Below are 21,633 nucleotides of genomic sequence, written 5' to 3'. Positions count from 1 at the left end.
AAGAGATTGCAAAAAATTTAATTTGGAGCCAAACACAGATGCAGTGTCTTATTCACTGCATCTTGTCACTCATCATTTGAAAAGAGCCACTCTTGTTTTTCATTACTTGTATTTCATCATGTTTTCATCTAATCATTGATGTTATGGCTGCAATATTTCTTACTGTAGGCAAAGCAGACAAGAGTGGTCACAGAAGGAAAGCTGAAGAGAAGAATTAGCTCTTCATCGGGCAATGTAATTGGATCATACCTGTTCTACACAAAAGTTCCTTAAGAGCAGTCTTTGCCAGGAAGGGAGAAAAGGGGGAGAAGACAAAAGCTAACACAGTTTCCTTCTTGCTGGATTAACTGACATGACTTCAGAGCACGTGTACTGCGTGCAAAGTAAGTGGAGTTAAGTCCATAGCAAACTGACTGCATGTGTTCTTAAGTAGTAGCTCACTAGAATTATTATTATCATCCTCAAATTATGTTACTATTTTAACATTTTTAAATACAATCTATTACACTGTTAAATGGAGACATAATAAAATGCTGGAGGGTTTATATTGCTGATGCCTAGCAACTTAGAGTAAATGTGAAATGCTTTATGAAAATGTGATATTATTACTGTGCCTTTGTATAAACCTGTGCACATATATTATCTCTTTTTAAGCGTGTGTTGAACATTTATAAATCTGTAATGGAACTGGAAACTGTTTTTAGTTTGCCAATGGTTTAAAAGGAAAAAAAGGGTCACTGTCATTGTGTAACTCATCTTTCAGTCAGAAGTGAAAGTTGCAAAGGATTTTCCATTCTTCAGATTTCTCTTTCTAGTGTTATTGGAAAGCTTGTCTTCTTGTTTAAATGAATTTCCTTTTAATCTCCTCTCTGAGCTGCTGGATAGATGAAGCCTCTTAAAAAATTCAGGATATCACTGTAATTGTAAATTGATCTGCTTCTGTGGCAGAAGGTTGGGTCCCTCCATCCAGGAAAGAGACTGTCTTCTCAAAGTTGTTTTTCAGACAAATGATTTATCTCTCTTATTATTGTATTATTCTTTAATGGAAAATCAGTTTTTAAACAAAACTACTACTTTTGGGATTGTTTTATTCCTGGCAACATACAGGAAACGAAGCTAACTGCCAAAGCTAATGTGAAATATTTCCCAGTCTGAAATTTTTAAGTTTCCTAAATGAGAGTTTGACTCTACTTACATAGGAACTAAAACTGTATCAAGACAACTAAAATGCACATATTCATCACTGCTTAAATCCTGAATTAATGCAATATATTAATAGACACAGGAAAATTCCCCGCTGATTTTTGATGCAGAGTTAAGGTTGAAGCACTGTTATGACTATGCAATCTTTAAAACAGACACGTAACTCATTAGGATCAAAGTAGGGGAAATTATCCATCTACTTTAGTGCTGAATCCACATACCCTATTTGCCTTTAGCTCTTTGGTTATGAGATCTGGCATCACTTAGATAATTTTACCTAATCCATCATTAGCTTTCATGTGTCCTATATTCTGTGGAACAAACCTAAATTTAACAAACCCAACTTCCCATCAATTACCACACTGAATATATTACACGTCAGCACAGGACACAAAGATTAGACATGCTGAACCACATCTTTCTTTGTGAAAATTCAATATGTTTAGAGGACTTTTAATGATACTGACTCCAATTGTAATCATTGCTCCTTCTCATTGTGGACAGGCACTAATACTCTGATCTTTATGTACAGCACAGAGCTGCTGAACAAAATGAAAAACCTCAGAAGACACAGAAAATATATAAGAGATCCCAGTAACAGTGGCACAGAGTCACAAATGTGGAGTTTTTTAATTGCAATATTTGCTTGGATGGTAGAATCCTGTAAGATGACCTATTTTCCCCCTGCAATCCTGCCAGTAAACATTAGTTATTTAGATTAACTTTCTCCCTCCACATACACAAAGCACACAAAAAGGTTATTACTTACAACAAAAACTCAACACGCTGCTGTTGTGTTATCACAGCATCCTTACTTACCGGTCTTCCACAAATACACTGATGAAGTTTGAAATTCACTTTGTGCATGAGCATCCCAGGTTCCCAGCAGCAGAAGCACGAGAACTCCCACGCACCGAGCAGGCACCCCTGGACCACGGCAGAGAGAAGCGCTCCCCTCGCTCAACCCCATGCCTCCAGCAGCCTGCTGCTGCGTCCAAAACCCGCAGCACCACCACGAAACCTTCTTCAAACGATCCTCCCCTCTTCAGAATTTCCTCACGGGGAGAAAGGGACTGGAAACCTCTCTCCCGCTGCTGTGCATGGCAGTTGAAAAGAAAAAACTGTTTAACACCAGGGAACAATAGAGTCCTCGCTCGCTCTTGCTGCTGCTACTGCAGCAGCTCCTCGTGCTGGTATGGTCGCTGCTCCACGCTCTTCCATTCAGCGCTTATAGCAGTTTTCCATCAGCTAAAAGCGAGACAGCTGTCCGCAGGGGGCTCCAGCTGACTGAGCAGGTTATCTTGCTCTGGGAGGCAGCAGCAGTCATTTACACCAGCTGGAGAGAGTGAGAGACAGAGAGAAACAGGGATGAGGAGAAACACAAATAGCCCAGTGCTGTAATCTCAGTGCAGAGAGTGACTGCAAAAGGCTGGCTTCCCAGACACATCTCTCCCTGGAATATCCCAAATGATACATACTAATAAGAAAAGAAGAAATCATCATCAGACATGCTTCAGAAACACAAGTCATTCAACCAGAACAGATATAAACAGAACAATATATAACAATTAAGAGAGCATCAGACATTTGTCCTGATAATCCTATGTATGCTGCATTAACCATTTTGTAAACAACAAAAAAATAAGTGATTACACATGCTTTAAACAGACAATTAAGACCTTATGAAGGGAAATAGAAGAAAATGTAGAAAAAATAAAAAAAAAATAAAAAACCACTACCTTGTCTTACATATATTTATCAAATGTGCTTCAGGTAATGGCATATAGCTATCTGCTATGAGGACAGATGAATATGTGTGTATGATAATGTGTATGTATGTGTAAGCACACCACTTCTGTGGTAGATAAAGTGTGCACGTAATATATAACACAAGATAACATCCTTTCTTATCCAGAAAGTATGTACACATATATACATGCATAAATGTCAACTGTGTAATTTGAAATAATTTGAAGATCAAGTTATCAATCATTTTACATATGAAAGTATGCAGGATACATTAGGCTGTCAAGATGCTACAAAAATGTGGAGAGAGACAAAGCCTTTCAAATAGGGATCTTTATCTCTCCCACCCACTACGCAGTGAACAGACACTATAACAAGCCTAAAGATTGGATTTCTGACACCTATAAACTGGGAAGCAAATGAGGAATTTTCAAGGAAACCAATATCATATTCAGAAAGTTACATTAAAAATAAAAAAAACCAAAAAACAAAAAAAAAAAACCAAAAAAACCCCCCACAGTAAGAGCACAGGACCCAGAGTTGAAAAATGATGGAGCTATTGTTGTTTAAAGAAGAAACCTTCAGTCAACCTCTCTTGGGACGCCTGTCATTTTGCACAACCTTCCCAGACTCAGCCTTTTCACATGCATTAGATTAAAATCAGTTGTGATCAAATAATTCCCAAGTCCTTGCCTGTTTAAATATTCTGACATCAGAGCAAATTAGCAATGTTGAAGGTTGCAAATTCGTCTTTGTTTACTTTCCACTCTGTTACGCCTCTAAGAGGGAATTAAAGGCTCAGGGAGCTATAGCACCATGAGGCTGTGATTAAGAGAGATAAGCAAGTGTGGATTACTGTTCCTCAGCTGTTGAAAAACAGGCAACAATCAGGAGATTATAGGTTGATAAGGGATACATAGAAAGCCATGATCTTAACAAATTTATAGCATCCTGATCCAGAACTTGTACCCTCAGCTAAAAGCACTTCAGGAGGTACATTTTATTCACTTCTGCTACATCATACTGTATTCACTTTAGAAAGCATAGTTTCCCCTTCAGCCTTTGCTTTGAACTAGAGAGAACACTTTTAAAACAAAATTTTTTCTGAGTTCATTGATTTACATCAATTTTACAGCTACATTTGCAGTTAAGTTAATCACACACATAGTATTTAACAGGCTGTGTAGAGGGACTTAAGAATATTCAACATAATAAAAATAATGCCAGCTTCATAATTTATGAAAAACAGGATTAAGAATCTGAGGGCTTAAAGATGTTTTAAGAACCTCAGGAAATGTATGACAATAGCTGAATTGACTTGCATACTTAAAACATATGTAGCTTATATATTCCTTTGAAAAATTAAGAGTAAAAATGTTGACTTTTTAGCCAGAGCTATGCACCAGAGGAAGAGTCAAGTCTATAGAGAGACTAGGGGAAAAGGCACCCTTTTCAGAGTTATTAAATACAATGGATTCTACCTAGAATTTTTTATGAATGTATAAAGAAAGCCTCTGAGAATATTTTGTACGTGACTCAGATCATCTGGAAACATCATCAGGGAACAGATCATCCATGTAGTTGGCACAATGAATCAAAGTGGGTTTTGACAGCAGAACAAAGCAGCGTCATGACAGAGGGTAAGCACACGTACACAAACACTCAAATATTTTCTTATATTTATGCAGCTATAGGACCACATACTTCAAAACCAGTAAAATATAGATTATTAAAGTAAAATATCTTCACACTACTTTTCATGGTTTTACCATTTTTTCAGTCACAAAATCAATGAACTACAAAAGAATAATTCCACCTTTTTTTTTTTGTCAGAAGATATAATGAAATAAAACTGTTCAGAAATAGGTCACAGAGACAAAATGGAAGAAATATTTATTATGCAAAAGTATTTTTGTGTCTGGGGAAAAAAAAAAAAAGGATCTCTGAAGAGCTGGTTTTGGGACACACTAAGTCACTTATGCAGTACATGCACTCATCTTTTACTCAAGACAGGGAAAGGACAGTGATACCCCAGGCCAAAAAGTAGGCTGGTGCCTGAAGACACAGACACCAACACCAACCTCATCAACCTAACTGCAGGAATTAGACCTCTGTAACAAAAGAGGGAATATATCCTGATTGGAAGTTTCAGTTGCCATCAGCATGCCTTTCTGGGAAAGCTGTTGTTAGCCATTTCCACTCTGGTGTGTCTGAAGCCCTATTACCCTCTCCTATTTGCCGCGGTGAACACGGGACTTCCCTCCAGTTAACAATGCAACCACTATTTCCAGCCCAACTTCTTATATATACTTAACAATCGTAATTTATCAGTTGTTCATGGCTTAGACATTCCCAAAGAAATGGTTAAGTATTTCTGAGAAGAAGCCTCTATACAAAGCATAGAAATAAACTATGATTGACATTAGTATCCATATCACAAACTTAATATGTCATCGTTGTCCCTTAGAGCACCAACATGGGAGCCTCAGCAGACACAGTTATTTATTTAGATGTAGAGTTGGCACTTGGGGATATGATTTAGTGGTGGACTTGGAAGAGTCAGGTTAGTGGCTGAATTCCATGATCCTAAAGATCTTTTCCAAACTAAATAATCATAATTATTTTATTTGAGGCACAACAGCTACAAGAAGTCTGTAAACTACTCACACAAAACACTGACAACTTAGCACCTTTTCATTTTTCTGCAAAAAGTATAACTAACCTCAAAGACCTTTATGAAATGACATAGAGTTAGCCATGAAATATTGTAATAACTTTGCTCACATTTCCTAGCATTAAAAAGTTAGAGGATGACAAAATAAGCATGAAATACCTTTTATTTTATGGAAAGAGAAATAATAAGATATATATACAATCAACCTGGCGGTATTCCTCTGCTACCAGGCAGTCCCATGCTAGCACCCTTCTCTTTATGAAATGCCATGAATAAAAGGTTCAGGATCATATTATCTTATACCCTGATGATGTTGTATTTCTACATATAGTAAGAGCTAAGAGCATGCAGAGACTACTATATATATATGGCACATTTGTTGCTAGAGTAAGCAATACATGACGAAGAACTGTGTTCAGAATCACTTTCATCTGCCTTCAATTCACACTGGTTATGCCAAACCTTTAGGGAAGTTTCAGTCCATTTTTGTAGATCTATAGAAGATGTTTTACAAACTCTATAACTGTACCCCACTAAACCATCTGTGCTGCATGAGTACTAGACTAGCATAAAAAATACAGAATGAGTAGTAGAATAGCCCAAATTCTAAAGAGTGAAAAATGTTTTATTTATTGTGTAGAAAAGTCAAAGTCCTCTTCATCTAAACCGTGCTAGTTTTGATTGCTCTCCAAGACTTTTCCCCTTCTCTTAGGTATGAAAATGACAAATATTGCCAAGACAAATAAATCACCTATCTCCTATTCATTTAGCTCTACGGTTACAATGAGTTTATTATAGCCAATGCCCACTGGATAATAGAGTACCAAATATTTCTGAGAAGATTTGTAAATTTGTAACATGCTGATCTTGTTCTGTTGCCATATGAGGTAGGATGCCCTTGGAAATATCCATTTCATGGGATGTAGTGATGCGGTTGCACCCCCAACTTTTAGAGAAGTTAGAAAGGTGAAATATATGCCCTTACATGTCTGTTTCCTTGTAAGATCCACGACCTAAATAATTCTCATAACAGTTAAAAGAAGCTTTTGTTCTCTTCATTCCCTTACAAACTCACGGGCCAAAAATTCTAGTTCTGCATTTTGTGAGAGCCTCACTTTCATGAGGATATTTTATTACAGTCACAAGTATATTGTAATAATTCTCTTCATATGGGACCTGCAAGAACTTTACTAGATATTGAGTACTTCAGGATGGAATAAGCTGCACGGGGCTCTCTTAATCTTAAGAACTCTTTACCAGACTCAGAAACAATCTCTTCTTTTTCTTCATATCTATGCTAAGGACCCCAGTCAGGGAAGCCACAAAAATATGCTAAACATGAAAAATCTGAAAAAAAAAAAAAAAGTTAGTTTTTCAAAATATGACAGCTCCAGTCTTTAAGTCCAAAATTACACGTGCTGTGCAAAACTTGCAGCTGAAGTTATTATTTAGGGATCCTAAATACATGGCCTCTAGGTGTCACACTCGACCATGTCATAATAAGCTATTATGGATTTCTTTTTCTTTCATAGCAGGTAAGAGGCCTTGATTTTATCCTTTCAGGGTTTTTATGTCACATCCTCTTTGTAAGCTCACAATTTTTAAAATAAACAAACCACCCCATCCTCTTTTATACAAGTTGTGCAATTATTCACAGTTTTCCCAGAATAACTGTTTTTGCAAACATTAGAGGTTTCACGATGCCTGTCTCTTAAATTTGTTTCATTCTTTTAGGTCATGGATTTGAAGAAAAAATTAGGAACTTTCAGGGTTATGTGTTTGAGCTGCACAGAAGAAAGCATCACATGTACAAAGCAACTAGAGTATATTAATAATGTGCACTTAAACTCTTCATTGTTTCCTGATTACTACAAAAAATTGCTACAAGAAAAAGTTATTTTTGAAAAATTAATGAAGATTCTACTGACATGAATGATTAGAAATATCTCTTCATCTAGTTATGACTTTATAAATGCTTTGCTTTTATTTAGGTAAGATAGCAATTCTTGGACTGATTTATCTTTTTTTAAGGTTTTCTTTTTATTGTTTGATTATATTGGGGGAGGAAGGGTGGTGTTTGGTTTTTAATCTATTTCATATCTAGACATTTTCCTAGCCATTCTTTCATTGGTATGGGGTGGTTTTTCAATTGTAGGTAACAAAATCGACATCCTTGGCATGAAACACTCACAATAAACAAGTATTCTTCATAAGGAGAGCACACTGAGATACAGCCAGGAAGTATATCTAGAACTGCTTGCTGGGACATCAAGCTAGAGGAATTCAAGTAAGAAATCAATGAATTTATCCAGGAGGACACCCAGTTTTGGATAAAGATACATGATGAAAAAGTGTATTTACAATTTTTGTTTTCAAGTGTTAGTTTTGATTTGATAATGTAGCCAAAAGGCTACTGGGCTAAATAGATCAATATCATTGTGAAATGTAATGGTCCAAGAACTGAAAAAGATCAGATTAAATTGCCTAATTTTACTTTATGGCTTTAAACTCTGTGAATAAACATTGTTCTTTCTGCCCAGATTACACTGGCTTCAATGCAAACCACATGAAGAAGATCCTATCCAAAGATGAGAACTGATTGAGAAGATCAAAACTGACTCCATGACCCTTTCTGTGTTAATAAAATGGAAAAAAAACCACATGAGAAAAATGGTGATTTTTTCACTTAAAAGCTTTTGGTAACACCCTGTTTTGGGAAAGAAACTTGAACTTCACTTGTGCTGGGAATGATCAGTGTGCTCTTCTCATCATAAACTCCAAAGAGAAGTCTGCACAAACTAGAACCTCCTCTGTAACTGTGGTACGAGGATGCACTTGCTTACAGAGTGCTGAGGGCAAATAAAATTTGTGTGCAAAAGTGGAACATAAGTGGCTTCTAAGTCACTAGGATAGAATTCTTGGAAAACAGTGATAGGAAGAGCCAAGAAAACAGGCTGAAATCAGGATAAGAAACCTAACTGGAGAAAAAAACTTCAAGGAAGTAGTGACAACCAGAAATTGTGTGGCTGCGCTATCCACTGTTTACTCTTTTAATGCATTTGATGTGGCTCTACAGTTTGTATAGGTATGTGAATAAGACTGCACACAGAATGGACCTATTTTAATCTAACTTTCGTTATATCAGTTTCAGAAAGCCCAATAGGGACTTCACTAGTGGAGAAAACAAACCAACCCAGTTGACCATAACTGCCATTTAGAACCAGTTTTTAACTCCAAGCCCATTATACGAGATTTTCCAAGAGGTAACCAAAATACAGCATTTAATGGGTCTTTCCAAGTCAACTCTATTCCTCCAATGTATGTGTGTACTTTTGAAATTTGAGTTCCTTAAATCAATGAGAACAGCTAGCCCCCATGTCTAGCATGAACTTAGGCTGAATCTAAATGTTTATCTAGACAACAGGCATATTGGAAAAAAATAGGGGTTAAAACTCATAGTTGGAAATGCAAATAAGTAAAATTATTGACAGGACCTGAAAAGCAGGCAGGGAGATTTCAAAGACACAATGGAGAGGTAAGTACTGAAATCCCTGGCAAGGGGAACAGAAAGAGAATGAAATAAACAAAGAAAATCAGTGCCCATTGTCTTTGAAAATCCTCTCCAGGGAGAGCTTAGTAATATGCACATACCGAATCACCATAAACAAAAGCCACCTTCAGTCAATTTTAAACCTTTTTCTTATTAAAATCCTATTGATTGATCATCCTTCATCTACACGTCTGACAAGCCAATTTCGATTTTCAAGGAGGGAAATGCTGGTCTTCTTTTTCAGGCCATAAATCACTCAAACATTCTGTTATCAATTCTCAAATTAGTTAAGTAATAAAGATTAATAAGAAAATTAAACAAGGTTGATTTCTTTAGTGAGTTGTGGTTTCATTGGTGCAGCTTTTTTTAACTTAATCAATACATTTAGTGGTTTCCAGAAATGCACACTCAGTAGTAGCGACAAACACAATATAGGTGGAAATAGCTTTTAATAATTTGTTAACTTCTTAAGAGTCCTAATTTAGTAGGCCAAAAGTACAGCTATGTGTTTTGTGCTGGCTTCAACAGATCGATAAACGAGGAGTATTACTTCAGTAAACTGATTAGTGTATCTCACACCATTCAGACACAGGGTAAGATGAGGTGAGATTTAAAGCATTCTGAATTAATAATCAAGGTTCAGTGGGGATTTGCTAACTAACTAAGCCCTAAGATAGAACCCCATTATGTCATTAATAATAATTTGCAGAATCTTAGGTTATAATTAAAGTTACAGCACTAAAGATAATATCTCAAAATAAATCCCTCCCTCTCTAATATTATCTAAAACTTCACAAGTATGTTTTGTCATACTTCCATTATATGGTAGTTGCTTTAACTAGGATGTGGAAGGCAAATCTGTTCCTACTGATCAATCTTACTATTAAAAATTATAGGTCACTCACTGAAGTCAACTCTGGAGCAAACTACAATGCAAGAAGCAAATCTGAATAAGGAAGAACACAAAGTTAACAAATTCTAAGTGCATATTAATGAACAAAAGTTACAATTTCAAACCACACAGACTAGTTGCAAAATGCTGAGCTATGTTAACAAAACCTCCCATTCTCTGAAGTGCTGCCTTTTCTTCCTCCTTTTCTGCTGAGCATCATCCTTGCTTCCATTTCATTGCACCAATATTTCTATGGCAAAAAGAAAGCAAGTAGCCAAACCTGTGCATCAAGATAGCTGATATCACAACCACATATAACTGAATTTTCTACATACACATCACAATGCATTTAATGCATTCTGTGTGCTGATGAAAAAAGTTTTCTAAATTATCGGCATTAGCATTAAAACTAGAGCCCCATTAAAGTGGATCAAACCAAGCTTAAGGTGATGTGACACTTTTCAGGATGGGGAAAAACATTCATAAAATTGGCACCATTGTTCTTCCCTATGATCACAAAAGACAATATAGCCAGTTTTCTCCAATCACTATTACATTTGCACATCTGAAAATGGGATAAAAGCTTTCTAATTAACTGTTAGTGGGAGCTCTGGTGCTTCCACAGGTTTTTCCCATGAGACTCAAAACTAACCTTGGTCTAAATAACTGACATTTGCATCTTTACACTCTCTGCAGTATACGAGACAGCTTCATTTGATATACTGCCCACTGAAGGAAGAAATGGTGTGGAGGAGATTCTCAGTGACTGAACTATTACTGAAATATTACAGAAACTTGCAAAGCAGTTGTCTCTGGATCAGCATGCAGTTCAGTTGTTACCATCCAGTTAGATGAGTAGAGCATGATTTCCCTGGGACAAGGAAATTTAATTTACAGAGATGAAGTGGCGGGGAGAGCACTAAAAATTTGAAGCGTGAATTTGAAACCACAATGGCAATGTTTGAATGATGCTGAGTTCAGGTAAAACAACAAACTGAGTTCAGGTAAATAGATAGACATCATTTACCAGTGCAAAAAAAAAGATACATCATGTATAAAGCAAAAGTCGATCTTCACATAAAAACCTGTTTCCTAGATGTATCAATAGGATAAAAAATAAGTAATGATTATTTCATATTAGTGACTTAAATACACATATTAACATTAATATGCTAACTAGATGCTAACACAATTTATGTCAGCTTAAATTCTCTTAGCCTCCATATATAAATACAGACACAACACACAACTTCAGTTGTCTGGCTGATATATTGGTGCCTAAGTATAAGGTTACTTTTCTGAGACATCCCACACAGTGAACGGAAAATAGCAATCTTTGCAATATGTTGCTAAAATACTCTCACCACCAAGTCCACCTCCATACACTGCCTGCAGACACTTCTTCATGTGCTCAAATATTAATGTCTCCATCAGACAGATTGACTCAGAGGTATTTTCAAACCTTAAATATGTACAAAAGCTATTTTTATTATATTACTATTTAGTATTTTTCTTTATCAAGGACAAAATCGAATAATTCAGACTTTCACATGAAGAACTATGAAAAAAACAAAAAATACATTCTGCTTCCTCCAAAAGTTAATAGAAAACCATTATAAGCAACCTGCTTTGGAAACGTTGGAGGATAACTGAACCGTAAATCCTCAGATCGTTTTAGTCCTTTCTCCTTCCTACACATATACAAGCAAGACCATAACATATGTAGAAGTTTGCCCAAATCTGATTATTGTACATGGTCTTATCTAAAGGATGTTAAATATCTTATGGTCTTTGAATGCATCTTAAATACTGAAACTGACTGAATAGCCGGACACATTGTACCTCACTTAGGCTAAAGGAGGGTAGAATTCAATAAATTCATCCCCTGTAAAGCTACAGGGTTGCCATAGCAAAGTAATATACTGAGAGGATTCAGGAAAGAACTCCATTATGTCAAACACTTTAAACATGCCTACACCAAATCCCCTCTCTCTATCAGTAACTGGTTGACTGGCAGTCAACAAAACACTTGCTTGATTTCCAACCTTGTGAATCAAGACTTTTTTTTAATATAAAACTTAACTATATTGACTTGACTGCAATGGTCTCCGAGAAAAATTATTCTTAATTTGCAGATAGGCAGTTTGACAGGGCTTCCTCTAAGCTCCCAAGACCTAATTTTCATATCTGAAGGGATTGGTGAAGTACAATAAGTTTTCCCTGCTTCTGTTAAGAGTTGAGGCTTCTGACTTCATCTCCTAAGTTTTCTAGGTGCATACATAATTTTGACAAAGGGAAGAACCACACATCTTGAATCTTTGGCAGAAAGAAGGAGAATAAATCTTCCTATCTCTCTTACATGTATTCAAGAAGAAAATTGCTATTATCTTTGGCCAGGACAGAACCTCTTCTTTCCACCAAATACTTAAAAAGTTTCAAAGAGATCATCTATTACAGAGAGATTTTCATAGTGCTGTCTTTGTAAGAAATTCTACAGAAAGAAAAATAATTGAAATATTAATAGGGGATGGCATTTTCATTACATTCACATGTTTAGTACATAATTTAGAAATCCACTCTCTTTTTTTTCCCATTTGAAAAAAAATTAAAATTGCACTAATTCCCTTTCTCTTTTGTGTGTCACATTCTGTTTCACATTCCCATGCTTATGCTAATCTATAATTTCAAGTAGTGATCTTCACATGATATCACAATGAAACAATCAAAAATTAGTTTCTTTGGCTTTGTATAATGGACTAGAGAAGACTCTAGTCATTTGATTTCAGAATGGATCATTAGCCACTGTATTCCTAAACCATTTAAGAGAAATAATTTGAAATCAAACAATAAATAAACCTAATGCATACCTCTAAGCAGAAAGTAATTAAAATAGATAGCAAACATTTGCTTTATTGTCTGTTTTCCCCCTAAATTATGATTTTTGCAACAGTTCCTTAAAAGGTTTTCACTTAAACTGCATTGCAAAAATGAGATCATATTCATTGTACGCTCTTCATTAACTCAACTGATGGTGTTTTAATTCCTACAACATACAAAGTCTGATGTTCATTTTGCAATTTGACATAGCTAGTGTGTGCTGAGAATAATTAGCTTCACTATGACAGAACAAATTATTTCTTTGCAAAACACACACACCACTTTTTAACAAAGAGTATTGGAAAATTTTGAAGGTATTTCTTGTCTTACACAGAAGCAACTCTTTCACTATTAACTAACTTTTCTGTACCCTGATTTTCCCTAATGAACTAATAACCCATGTTCTATCTGCTGGTAAACACTAAGAACTAAGAGATGAGAAATGACACAACATAAGTGTTGTCTGTTCTACTGAAACACATTGGATTATAAACAGTAAATGCAATTTAAAAGACTAGGGATTAACCAGAGAGACAACATCAAGGAAATTCGTTACAACTAACCAATTCATTGCAATTTCAATACAGACTATTAAATTATGATGGGATACTGCCTAAGACTTCCCATAGAAAACCAAACACCACACCGATAATTTGGTGAACATATTATGTTAACATATGCAGGTATATGAATGAAGTTGAACAGTTACAATATTCAAAAATATTGTTCTTCTCACTCTATTCTCAGAACTACAACATGGCATCCATGATGTGACATCTGGAAATGTGCCTTCTGTTAAAATGTTATGAACATCAGTACAGGCCATGAAACACCTGAAAGTCAGTAAAGGTGCAACCCGATGTCACTGTGGGCTGATTTAATGGGTGGTGTGTGGCTGTCTGGCTGTAGCGGGTTGGGTTTGTAACCGGGCAGAAACACCAATTTAGTGTAGTGGTTTGGTCCAAAATACTCATTACTGTTTATCTTCTGTGAGATAAGAATTAGGAGAAACTCAAAGCAGGCACCAAACTTGAAAGAATATAAAGAAGTTTATTAACACACCTAAAAGAAGAAAAAAAATCATACCACATCTTCAGAACACTTCTCCTCCCCCCACCTTTCTCCCTTCTCCCACTGACAATGTAAAAAGACAACCCTTGAGATGTTCAGTCTGTTTACCATTTCCATAATAACCTTGTTCAGTCCATTTAGGAAGAGGAGTCTCTCTTGCCCGTGCCATGAAAACATTATCACAACAAGACAGCCGCCCAGGTTGGTTCTCTGCTCGCATGTGAGTCCCTTCCCCCCCCGACTTGCAGCTTTTCCCACAACTGCTTTTGAGGGTCCACTCTTTAAATTACTGGGGTAAAATTTTAAGGTTGAGCCGTTCAGAAACAAAAGTTCTTTTCACCCATCTCTGGGAGCATTTCATCTCTAAGAACAGAGGCCCTTCCCCTTCCCTGGGAGCAAAGGCTCTTCCTCATCTTCATCTTTAGGACTGTCTCTGGGAGCATCTCTAGGAACTGAGGTTTTCTCCTTTTCCATTTGGAGCAAAAGTCCTCATCACTTCCATCTCTCCCTGTTCAAACTTCTCATGAAATTACAGCTGCGTCAGCATCTGCCTATCTCAGTACAGGTGCTTTTGCTCACAAGTACAAGTTGAACACTCCACCCCCATGCCTTCGTGAAATTACAACAGGTACTCTGATATATCATAGCTTTACAACAGAACTTCAGCTTTAAGCATCTCCTCTTTCTCTTCCCCCAGGTTTTCAGCTCTTCACAGCACTAAAAGGGTTAATCTCACCTAGGCCTTGCAGCTGGTATGTGGCTTATCGCTGTCGGTCACCTGACCTCTGCCGGACAGTGATGCAGCTTTAGCTGAATCTTGGCAGCACTGGAGAGGGGGAGCCGCCCGTCTGCCCATAGCAGGGCTGTGGGAGGGGTTCCGCGGGTGGAACAGGGCCCATCGGCTCCAGGATGGCTGTGGCCCGGCCTGGCCTGGCCCGACCAGGGCCTGGGCCAGGCCCGCTGGCCCCCCCATGGGGCCTGCAGCCACCTGTCCCAGCACTGGAAATGAGAGAGAGCTGGGGGGGGAGTTTGTCTATTTTTAAGTGTGGATCACAGAGGCGGTCACAATTTTAAGTGGCTCAAAGAATTGTCCATATTCAAACTGGCCAGCTGATAGGTTCTGTCAGGTCACAGAGGAAGCTGTAAGCACCCCTTAGCAAGAACATCACTTCTGGGACTATGCTTGCTAACCCATGACACTGGCTAACACGCACAAACAGACGCACACAGAGTTTGCAGGGAAGTACTACTTACCTTGCAGATGCAGAGTGCCCAGACTTGGAGAGGTGCGGGATGTCACTAACCCACTGCCCAAAGCCTGACTCTGGGACCAGTTAGAGAGAACGCTGCCTTCTCTCCTCAGCCCAGTGCCAAGTTGCCACAGTGCTAAGTGTGGCATGTGTCAGGTAACTTTCCAGATGTGCATGTTTGTGTTTGCACAAGTGAGATTTCCTGCACAGAGCCCATCCTTCCTTGTTTGGTCCACTAACAAATCGTGCATAACAGCAGTCTTTTGTCTAGAGTTCAACTGCCCCTCTCCCCATCAAAACACAGTCAGAACCTTCTCCCCAAATGGTGGTATTTTATGCTCCCCTTAACAGAAATAAGACTTGACCTTATTGTATTTCCTAAAAGCCTAAAGCAACAGAACTAATCCATCAGTCAAAGAACAACCACTGGAATCTCTCTTATTCCTTATTCCCCTCACTAATGGTATCCAAGGTGTTTTTGCAGTAGTAGTATTATAACCTCTTACTGTAGTATAACAGTGTAGGCTCCATGAGGTAGACATAGACTTTGGACTTTAGGCCAATCACACCTCCTTGAATATCACTCAGACAGAAGAAGACAGTTACTGTGATCTTCAAAAAAAACCATGCAATGCTAATGTTGCATCCAGAAACACTAGTGTGGGCTTCTTCTCTGACTAATATATGAGTATCATCATCATGGGATACAGCAGTAATCCTAGCCTAATCACATAAAGTTTCAAATTCATTTGGCAAGAACAAGAGAAACAAACTCCAACAATACATAAATCAGAACTATGTATAGAACTGAATATCACACCTCCTACATAAAGAAACAGAAACACCATACTGAACTAGGCCTGTACATAAACTGAGAGTTGATAATGTTGAGATTTAGCCACCTGTACATAAAACTACCAAAACCAATCAGACTTTTCTATAACACTAACATTCTGCATAGACAAAATAAGAAATTTAGAAACAAAACCAAAACAGAAAACAAAAGTGTCATGGTTTAGTATAGTTTGGGTTTTTAGTAAAGAGGGCAACAACAAAGATAGACACAAACTTCAAAACCCAACCCAAACCTAAACCAAAAGCCACTAAACCCCAAGCCCACCCAGAATACAACCTTAAGATTAAGCACAATGGTGGCAGGAGAGCACAGCTCACCCACCTGAGCCAGGCCCTCAGCACGTGTGGTACCATCCCACAATGCTGATGAGCACTAACACTCAGCACCTTGGACAGAGGCTTTTGAGAAACTGTTGACGTCAAACCATTTTCTGCTTCTATTTGTTCATTTAATGGAGCCCAAGGACCATCTTGACAGCATACTCCTTAGTCTTACATCAACATTTTGCAGTTAAAATACATGTGCAACTAGTAAAACACAGACAAACTGGCATAAGGTTTAGGTCATCCATTCCTTGGTACAGAAACCATTATAGCCTAATACTGCGCTACACTTCTTTTTACATACGTCAGAGAGACACTGTAAAAATATTACCCTTAAAACTTTCTAACTATTTTACAGAAAATAAAATATTGTCTTTGAACTGTAGCCCTGTTTTCCACAGAAGTTAAATTATTTATCTTGCTGTTTCTCCTTGATACGTCAGTAGTCATACTACCAAATAAACACAAAATAAATTGAGCAGCTGGATGAAATTAATTAGAATAATAGAATCATAGAATATTCTGAGTTGGAAGGGATCAACAAGAATCATCTAGTCCAACTCCTGGCTCAAAAAGTTATACCACGTGCATAAGAGCATCGCCCAAAAGCTTCTTGAGCTCTGCCAGGCTTGGTGCTATGACCACTTCCCTGGGGAGCCTGTTACAGTGCCCACCCTCCCAGATAAGAACCTTTTTCTAATACCCAGCTTAAGCATCCACTTACACAGCATCCTGCTATTCCCTTGGGTCCTGCCACTTGTCACTGGAGAGAAGAGGTCAGTGCCTGCCCCTTCACTTTCCCTCATGAGGATGCTGCAGATCATGATGAGATCTGCCCTCATACTTGATAAAAATCTATTAAGAATATAATTGTTTTAGTAGGGATGAAAATAGTCTATACACTTCCATCCTGATTAATGTTATAAAATATTATCAAAGTTATGAGAAAGAAGTTTATGGAAGGGGAGAACAAAAATCTGAATCAGTACAGTATCAGTGAGTCTACCTTTGAAAAACAGAAGAAAAACCTAGCATTGTAGAACAAGATTGTTTGCAGGGTCTTCCCTTGAGCTCCCTTGCATGGCAACATTTGTCACATTTATCATAAAACATTACTTCTAAGAGGGAAGGGAAGGGAAGGGAAGGGAAGGGAAGGGAAGGGAAGGGAAGGGAAGGGAAGGGAAGGGAAGGGAAGGGAAGGGAAGGGAAGGGAAGGGAAGGGAAGGGAAGGGAAGGGAAGGGAAGGGAAGGGAAGGGAAGGGAAGGGAAGGGAAGGGAAGGGAAGGGAAGGGAAGGGAAGGGAAGGGAAGGGAAGGGAAGGGAAGGTTACTATTTTAACAATATGAAACAACTGTGATTTTATTGAGCCAGTTTAAATTGTTATTCTTAAAGCCAGTGTAAGCACAGTTAAATTTAAACCTCTAATCATCATGTAGATTAAACTCAGATGAGTCATAGGAGAAATTTTGCTGATGTTCACTGCAAGAAATCAATAAAAAACTAAAAGAAAAAATATTTATTTCAGAGACGATCTTAAAAATAGACTTAAAAATTACTATTTGGATCCACCTGCAGGCCATTTCAGAAAGACTGTAGCTGAGGGGATGAGACAGCAGGGAAACCCATTCAAGCTGATCCAATTTAGATATGCAAATTTTATCTTGTGTGTTTGAAAAGAACATTATGGCACAGGATAATTTGCACCTTGAGTTCCAAAGAATAATATTTCTAATCTAATGAAAACATGCCTCCATTGTTCATTTTCCCACTCTCCAGGTTTGGGCAATCTACTGCTCTTGTACCCATTTGAAACTGCCCATGAAAATTTTTGTTCCATATTTGAAACAATTAACTAACACTAAACCATAGTAAAACAGCAACAAAAACCCAAACCCACCATACAGAAAAGAAAAAAAAGGAAAATAGAGAGGTATTAATTTTTGTAGTTACTTGAAAAAAGAATGTTACAAGTGGCTGACTGATGAATGATACAACATATAATAGTAACGGGGCTAATGTAATTTCCACTCTAGGGATGAAATGCTGAATGAAACAACTGCAGTCTAAGATCACATTTGACACAGTGCAGTGCTACCTTGTTTTTGTCTTTGTTTTTCCAAATACTGATATCAGCTTAGTGGTAAAGTTTTGTAAAAGCTGCACATGGTTTGGGAAGCTTCAGTGGAAACACCATTTCTAAATCACGGTATTAATAGAAACAGAAATTCATCCTGGAGCAAATTAAAATATGTGAACTTCAGTACCAGAAGTGTAACGTCTACCTAAGTAATACTTATCATTATCATACAATTCTATAATTTTTACCCCAAAATAAACATATATTTAAATCACTCAATTCATAAAAATTAAATTGTAAAATTAAAATTTTGAAATCACTGAAAAAAACCCTTGAGTTTTGTGAAATTCACATTTCAGATGTGCCTTTAATTTAAAAGGGGAAGGATGCAGTTTCACTACATTAAGAAGCATATTTTGAAGTAAACGGAACATCTTTGTGGAACCCCTCCCAGATCAAACAGGTACTAGACTTATCTGTTTCTCACTTTCTTCCACTCTGTTCACAGTGGTAATAAAACAACCAACACTAAAGGATACCGAAAATAACATTTACAAGTCCTTTAGCTATTGACCCAACTATATCTGACAGTCCATTAACAAAGGTTCAAAAAGAAAAAAGAAAGAAATTGCTTCCAGACATTCAGTACATGTAGCTGGTCAGACTGGCAGTTTATTAAAAACATAGCTCTCCAACTACAAATCCCAAATAGGAGAGATTGGTAGCAACAGAAATCTGGAAGCTTAAATTTCCAGGAGTATGTCTGCCTCCATTATACTGCCTCTGAGTTTAGTAAAGATCAAAGTAATTTTTTAATATGTAAATTTCATGGTTATATTGGAATGATGCAATAACTACAGGTCATGTAAACAAAATGCAATTAGAAGACAGACCTGCAAATAAAAGGTTAATCTGCTGAAAATGAGCTTAACTGAGGACTCCTCCTATGCTCTCCATCCAAAACAATTACTGGAATGGCCCCAGTCCTGATACTAGTGGGAGCTGGCACAGACTGTGAATCAGGAAATCAGCACAGGAAAAGTGCAAGACCTACGCTTGTGCTATCCAAAACAGAAGAGCCACAAAAATAACTTTATAACAGTAAGTTTTAGCCAGCCCATTAAATAGTGCAAAAGAATGAGGGTTCTGAGGGTGCTGTGCTGCCATGAATTGTTGGACAATGAATGAGCTGAAGAGTCTCAGCAGCAGTCAAGACTGTGGGTTGTGGTAAAAGACCCCTCTGTGGGAGGGGGCCTGGAAATGGATGGTGCATCAGGAAGCTTTCCACTCTCCATCAGATGACAGCTGAACATGCAGTGTGTTAGAGAGACCTTGTCTTAGGAGGAGATACTGCTCTATCACAAAGTTTTATATTAATAGTACCTTCATAAAATATGTTTTTATTTTGTGCCTGATTCCAAATTGCTACCTTAACCATTGTGAAAGTCTGATAAATATGTAAGGAAAACTAAGGAAATTAAAATACTTCAAAATTTATTAAATCATTCAGAAATTTTCACAGTTTAAAAGGGCACAGAGGAGCTAAGTTGGGCACTAACTATGGGTTAAAGAATTCACTTGACATCCCTTTGTGTCAAAACCACTTAGCCACATGGTTGAAACAAGAACTACCTTCATCTCTCTAGCATCCCTCAACTGCTGTCTTCCTCACCTCTGCCCATTAGATTACTTTCAGCTGGGACTTATGTGGCTGTGATGCAGGATTTTGAACACAGAAAATGCTTTAGCTAAATTAATAATTTCAAAAATAAAAAAGCAGATGTGGTTTTGGTTTTGTTGTTTTGGGTTTTTTTGTGCATGTTAAACTTTATAAAAGAAGATTAAAGTTTCCAGACATTTCAGTCAGCACTTGGATTCAGAAACTACCAAAATAACACAACATATTTATACAACCTATGAGCTGTATTAACAAAACATGTATCTTACTACATGTCACAATTTTCATTTCTTCTATTTAAACACCTTCTTGATATATTTTAGTTTATACAATAGGTTAATTCTGTATGGTAATAATGTTCCTCAAAATCCTATTGCAATTAACACTTTCTTTTCCTACTTTAAATATAGCCCTCCCTTTCCTGTTAAATGTGTTTTCCAAGAAGATTGGAACATTAATTTCCTCTATATATTTGTCATAGGGCAAGGAAAGAGTAAGACCCAATATTTAAAAACAAATCACAGGAAATAAACTCCTCAACTGAATTAATAAGTTACTTAAATTTTATTACATCAACTTATGTAAGTAGCAAAACACCAAACCACAATTAAGGCAAAGGAAAAAACACTCTGTGAAAAAAAAGTGAGAAAAAAAATCTTTAAAACAGATTTCACAGATCCACATACATATTAGTTTGTGGCAAAAATAAGGAAGGGAGGTGGACATAGAAGCAGACAGATTTTCATGAATTCCAACTGTATTCTGTGTTTCAACATACATCATAAATAAAAAAGGAAATTTAACATATCTAAAGTGTTTCTAGACAAAGCTTTTATCCATTTCAATCACCTCTCCTGTGATCATTCTAAGAATAAATCCTGAAATCTTTCTTTGAACTCCAGGGAGGGACTTATGCCACGTTGAAAGACAAAAAATTTAATTAGATAAGTCAAAACTCTTGTTATAACTACTACTTTGGTATTTTATGTGGTTCTTTATTCAGAATAGCTGTTCCCTAAATCACAATAGCTGCTCACCATTGCCTTTCAAATCTACCAGATTATCCAGGCATAAGAACACTTGCAGTCCAGTAAATATTTGCAGAATAGCCTCTGTTTTGGTGATTAACAATCCATAAAGAGATTTTAAGCAAAGCTGTCAGTTTAATCTAGCAGGGCTTTGCATCCAGTATGCCAGACTGAGTCCGACAGTTTTAGTAGCAAGGCAATGATGCAGCTACAGCATCTGAACTAAGGCAGTGCATTTTTAAGAACCCAGGGGAGTTACAGCCCCATTTACTCCATCTGTGATACACCATGGGGGAAAGAGAAGCAAGGTTTACTATGTACTTATCTACAAAATATGTTGTCAAGCAGTTATTTTCAGCACACAAAAGTAAGTATAATGTTTGGGATGTGTATAAAACCTCTGGAATA

General features: G+C 37.1%; 1 protein-coding gene across 7 annotated transcripts in view; it reads right to left on the bottom strand.

Moving 5' to 3' along the window:
* Positions 1-21,633, bottom strand: part of THSD7A (thrombospondin type 1 domain containing 7A) — a 285,848-nt gene that overhangs the window by 199,885 nt on the left and 64,330 nt on the right. For all 7 annotated transcript variants that reach the window (XR_007203813.1, XM_048304626.1, XM_048304659.1 and 4 more), the window contains one exon: positions 2,023-2,539. Coding sequence is in view for 6 of the 7 variants with exons in the window: in XM_048304626.1 (XP_048160583.1) it covers positions 2,023-2,173 (151 nt within the window). In the remaining variant the exon portion in view is untranslated. The remainder of the gene's footprint in view (positions 1-2,022; positions 2,540-21,633) is intronic.

Source organism: Corvus hawaiiensis, chromosome 1 (assembly GCF_020740725.1).
Source record: "Corvus hawaiiensis isolate bCorHaw1 chromosome 1, bCorHaw1.pri.cur, whole genome shotgun sequence".
NCBI classification, from domain to species: domain Eukaryota; kingdom Metazoa; phylum Chordata; class Aves; order Passeriformes; family Corvidae; genus Corvus; species Corvus hawaiiensis.
Note: the sequence above shows the minus strand (reverse complement) of the source record. Positions and strands in the feature narration are given on the sequence as shown.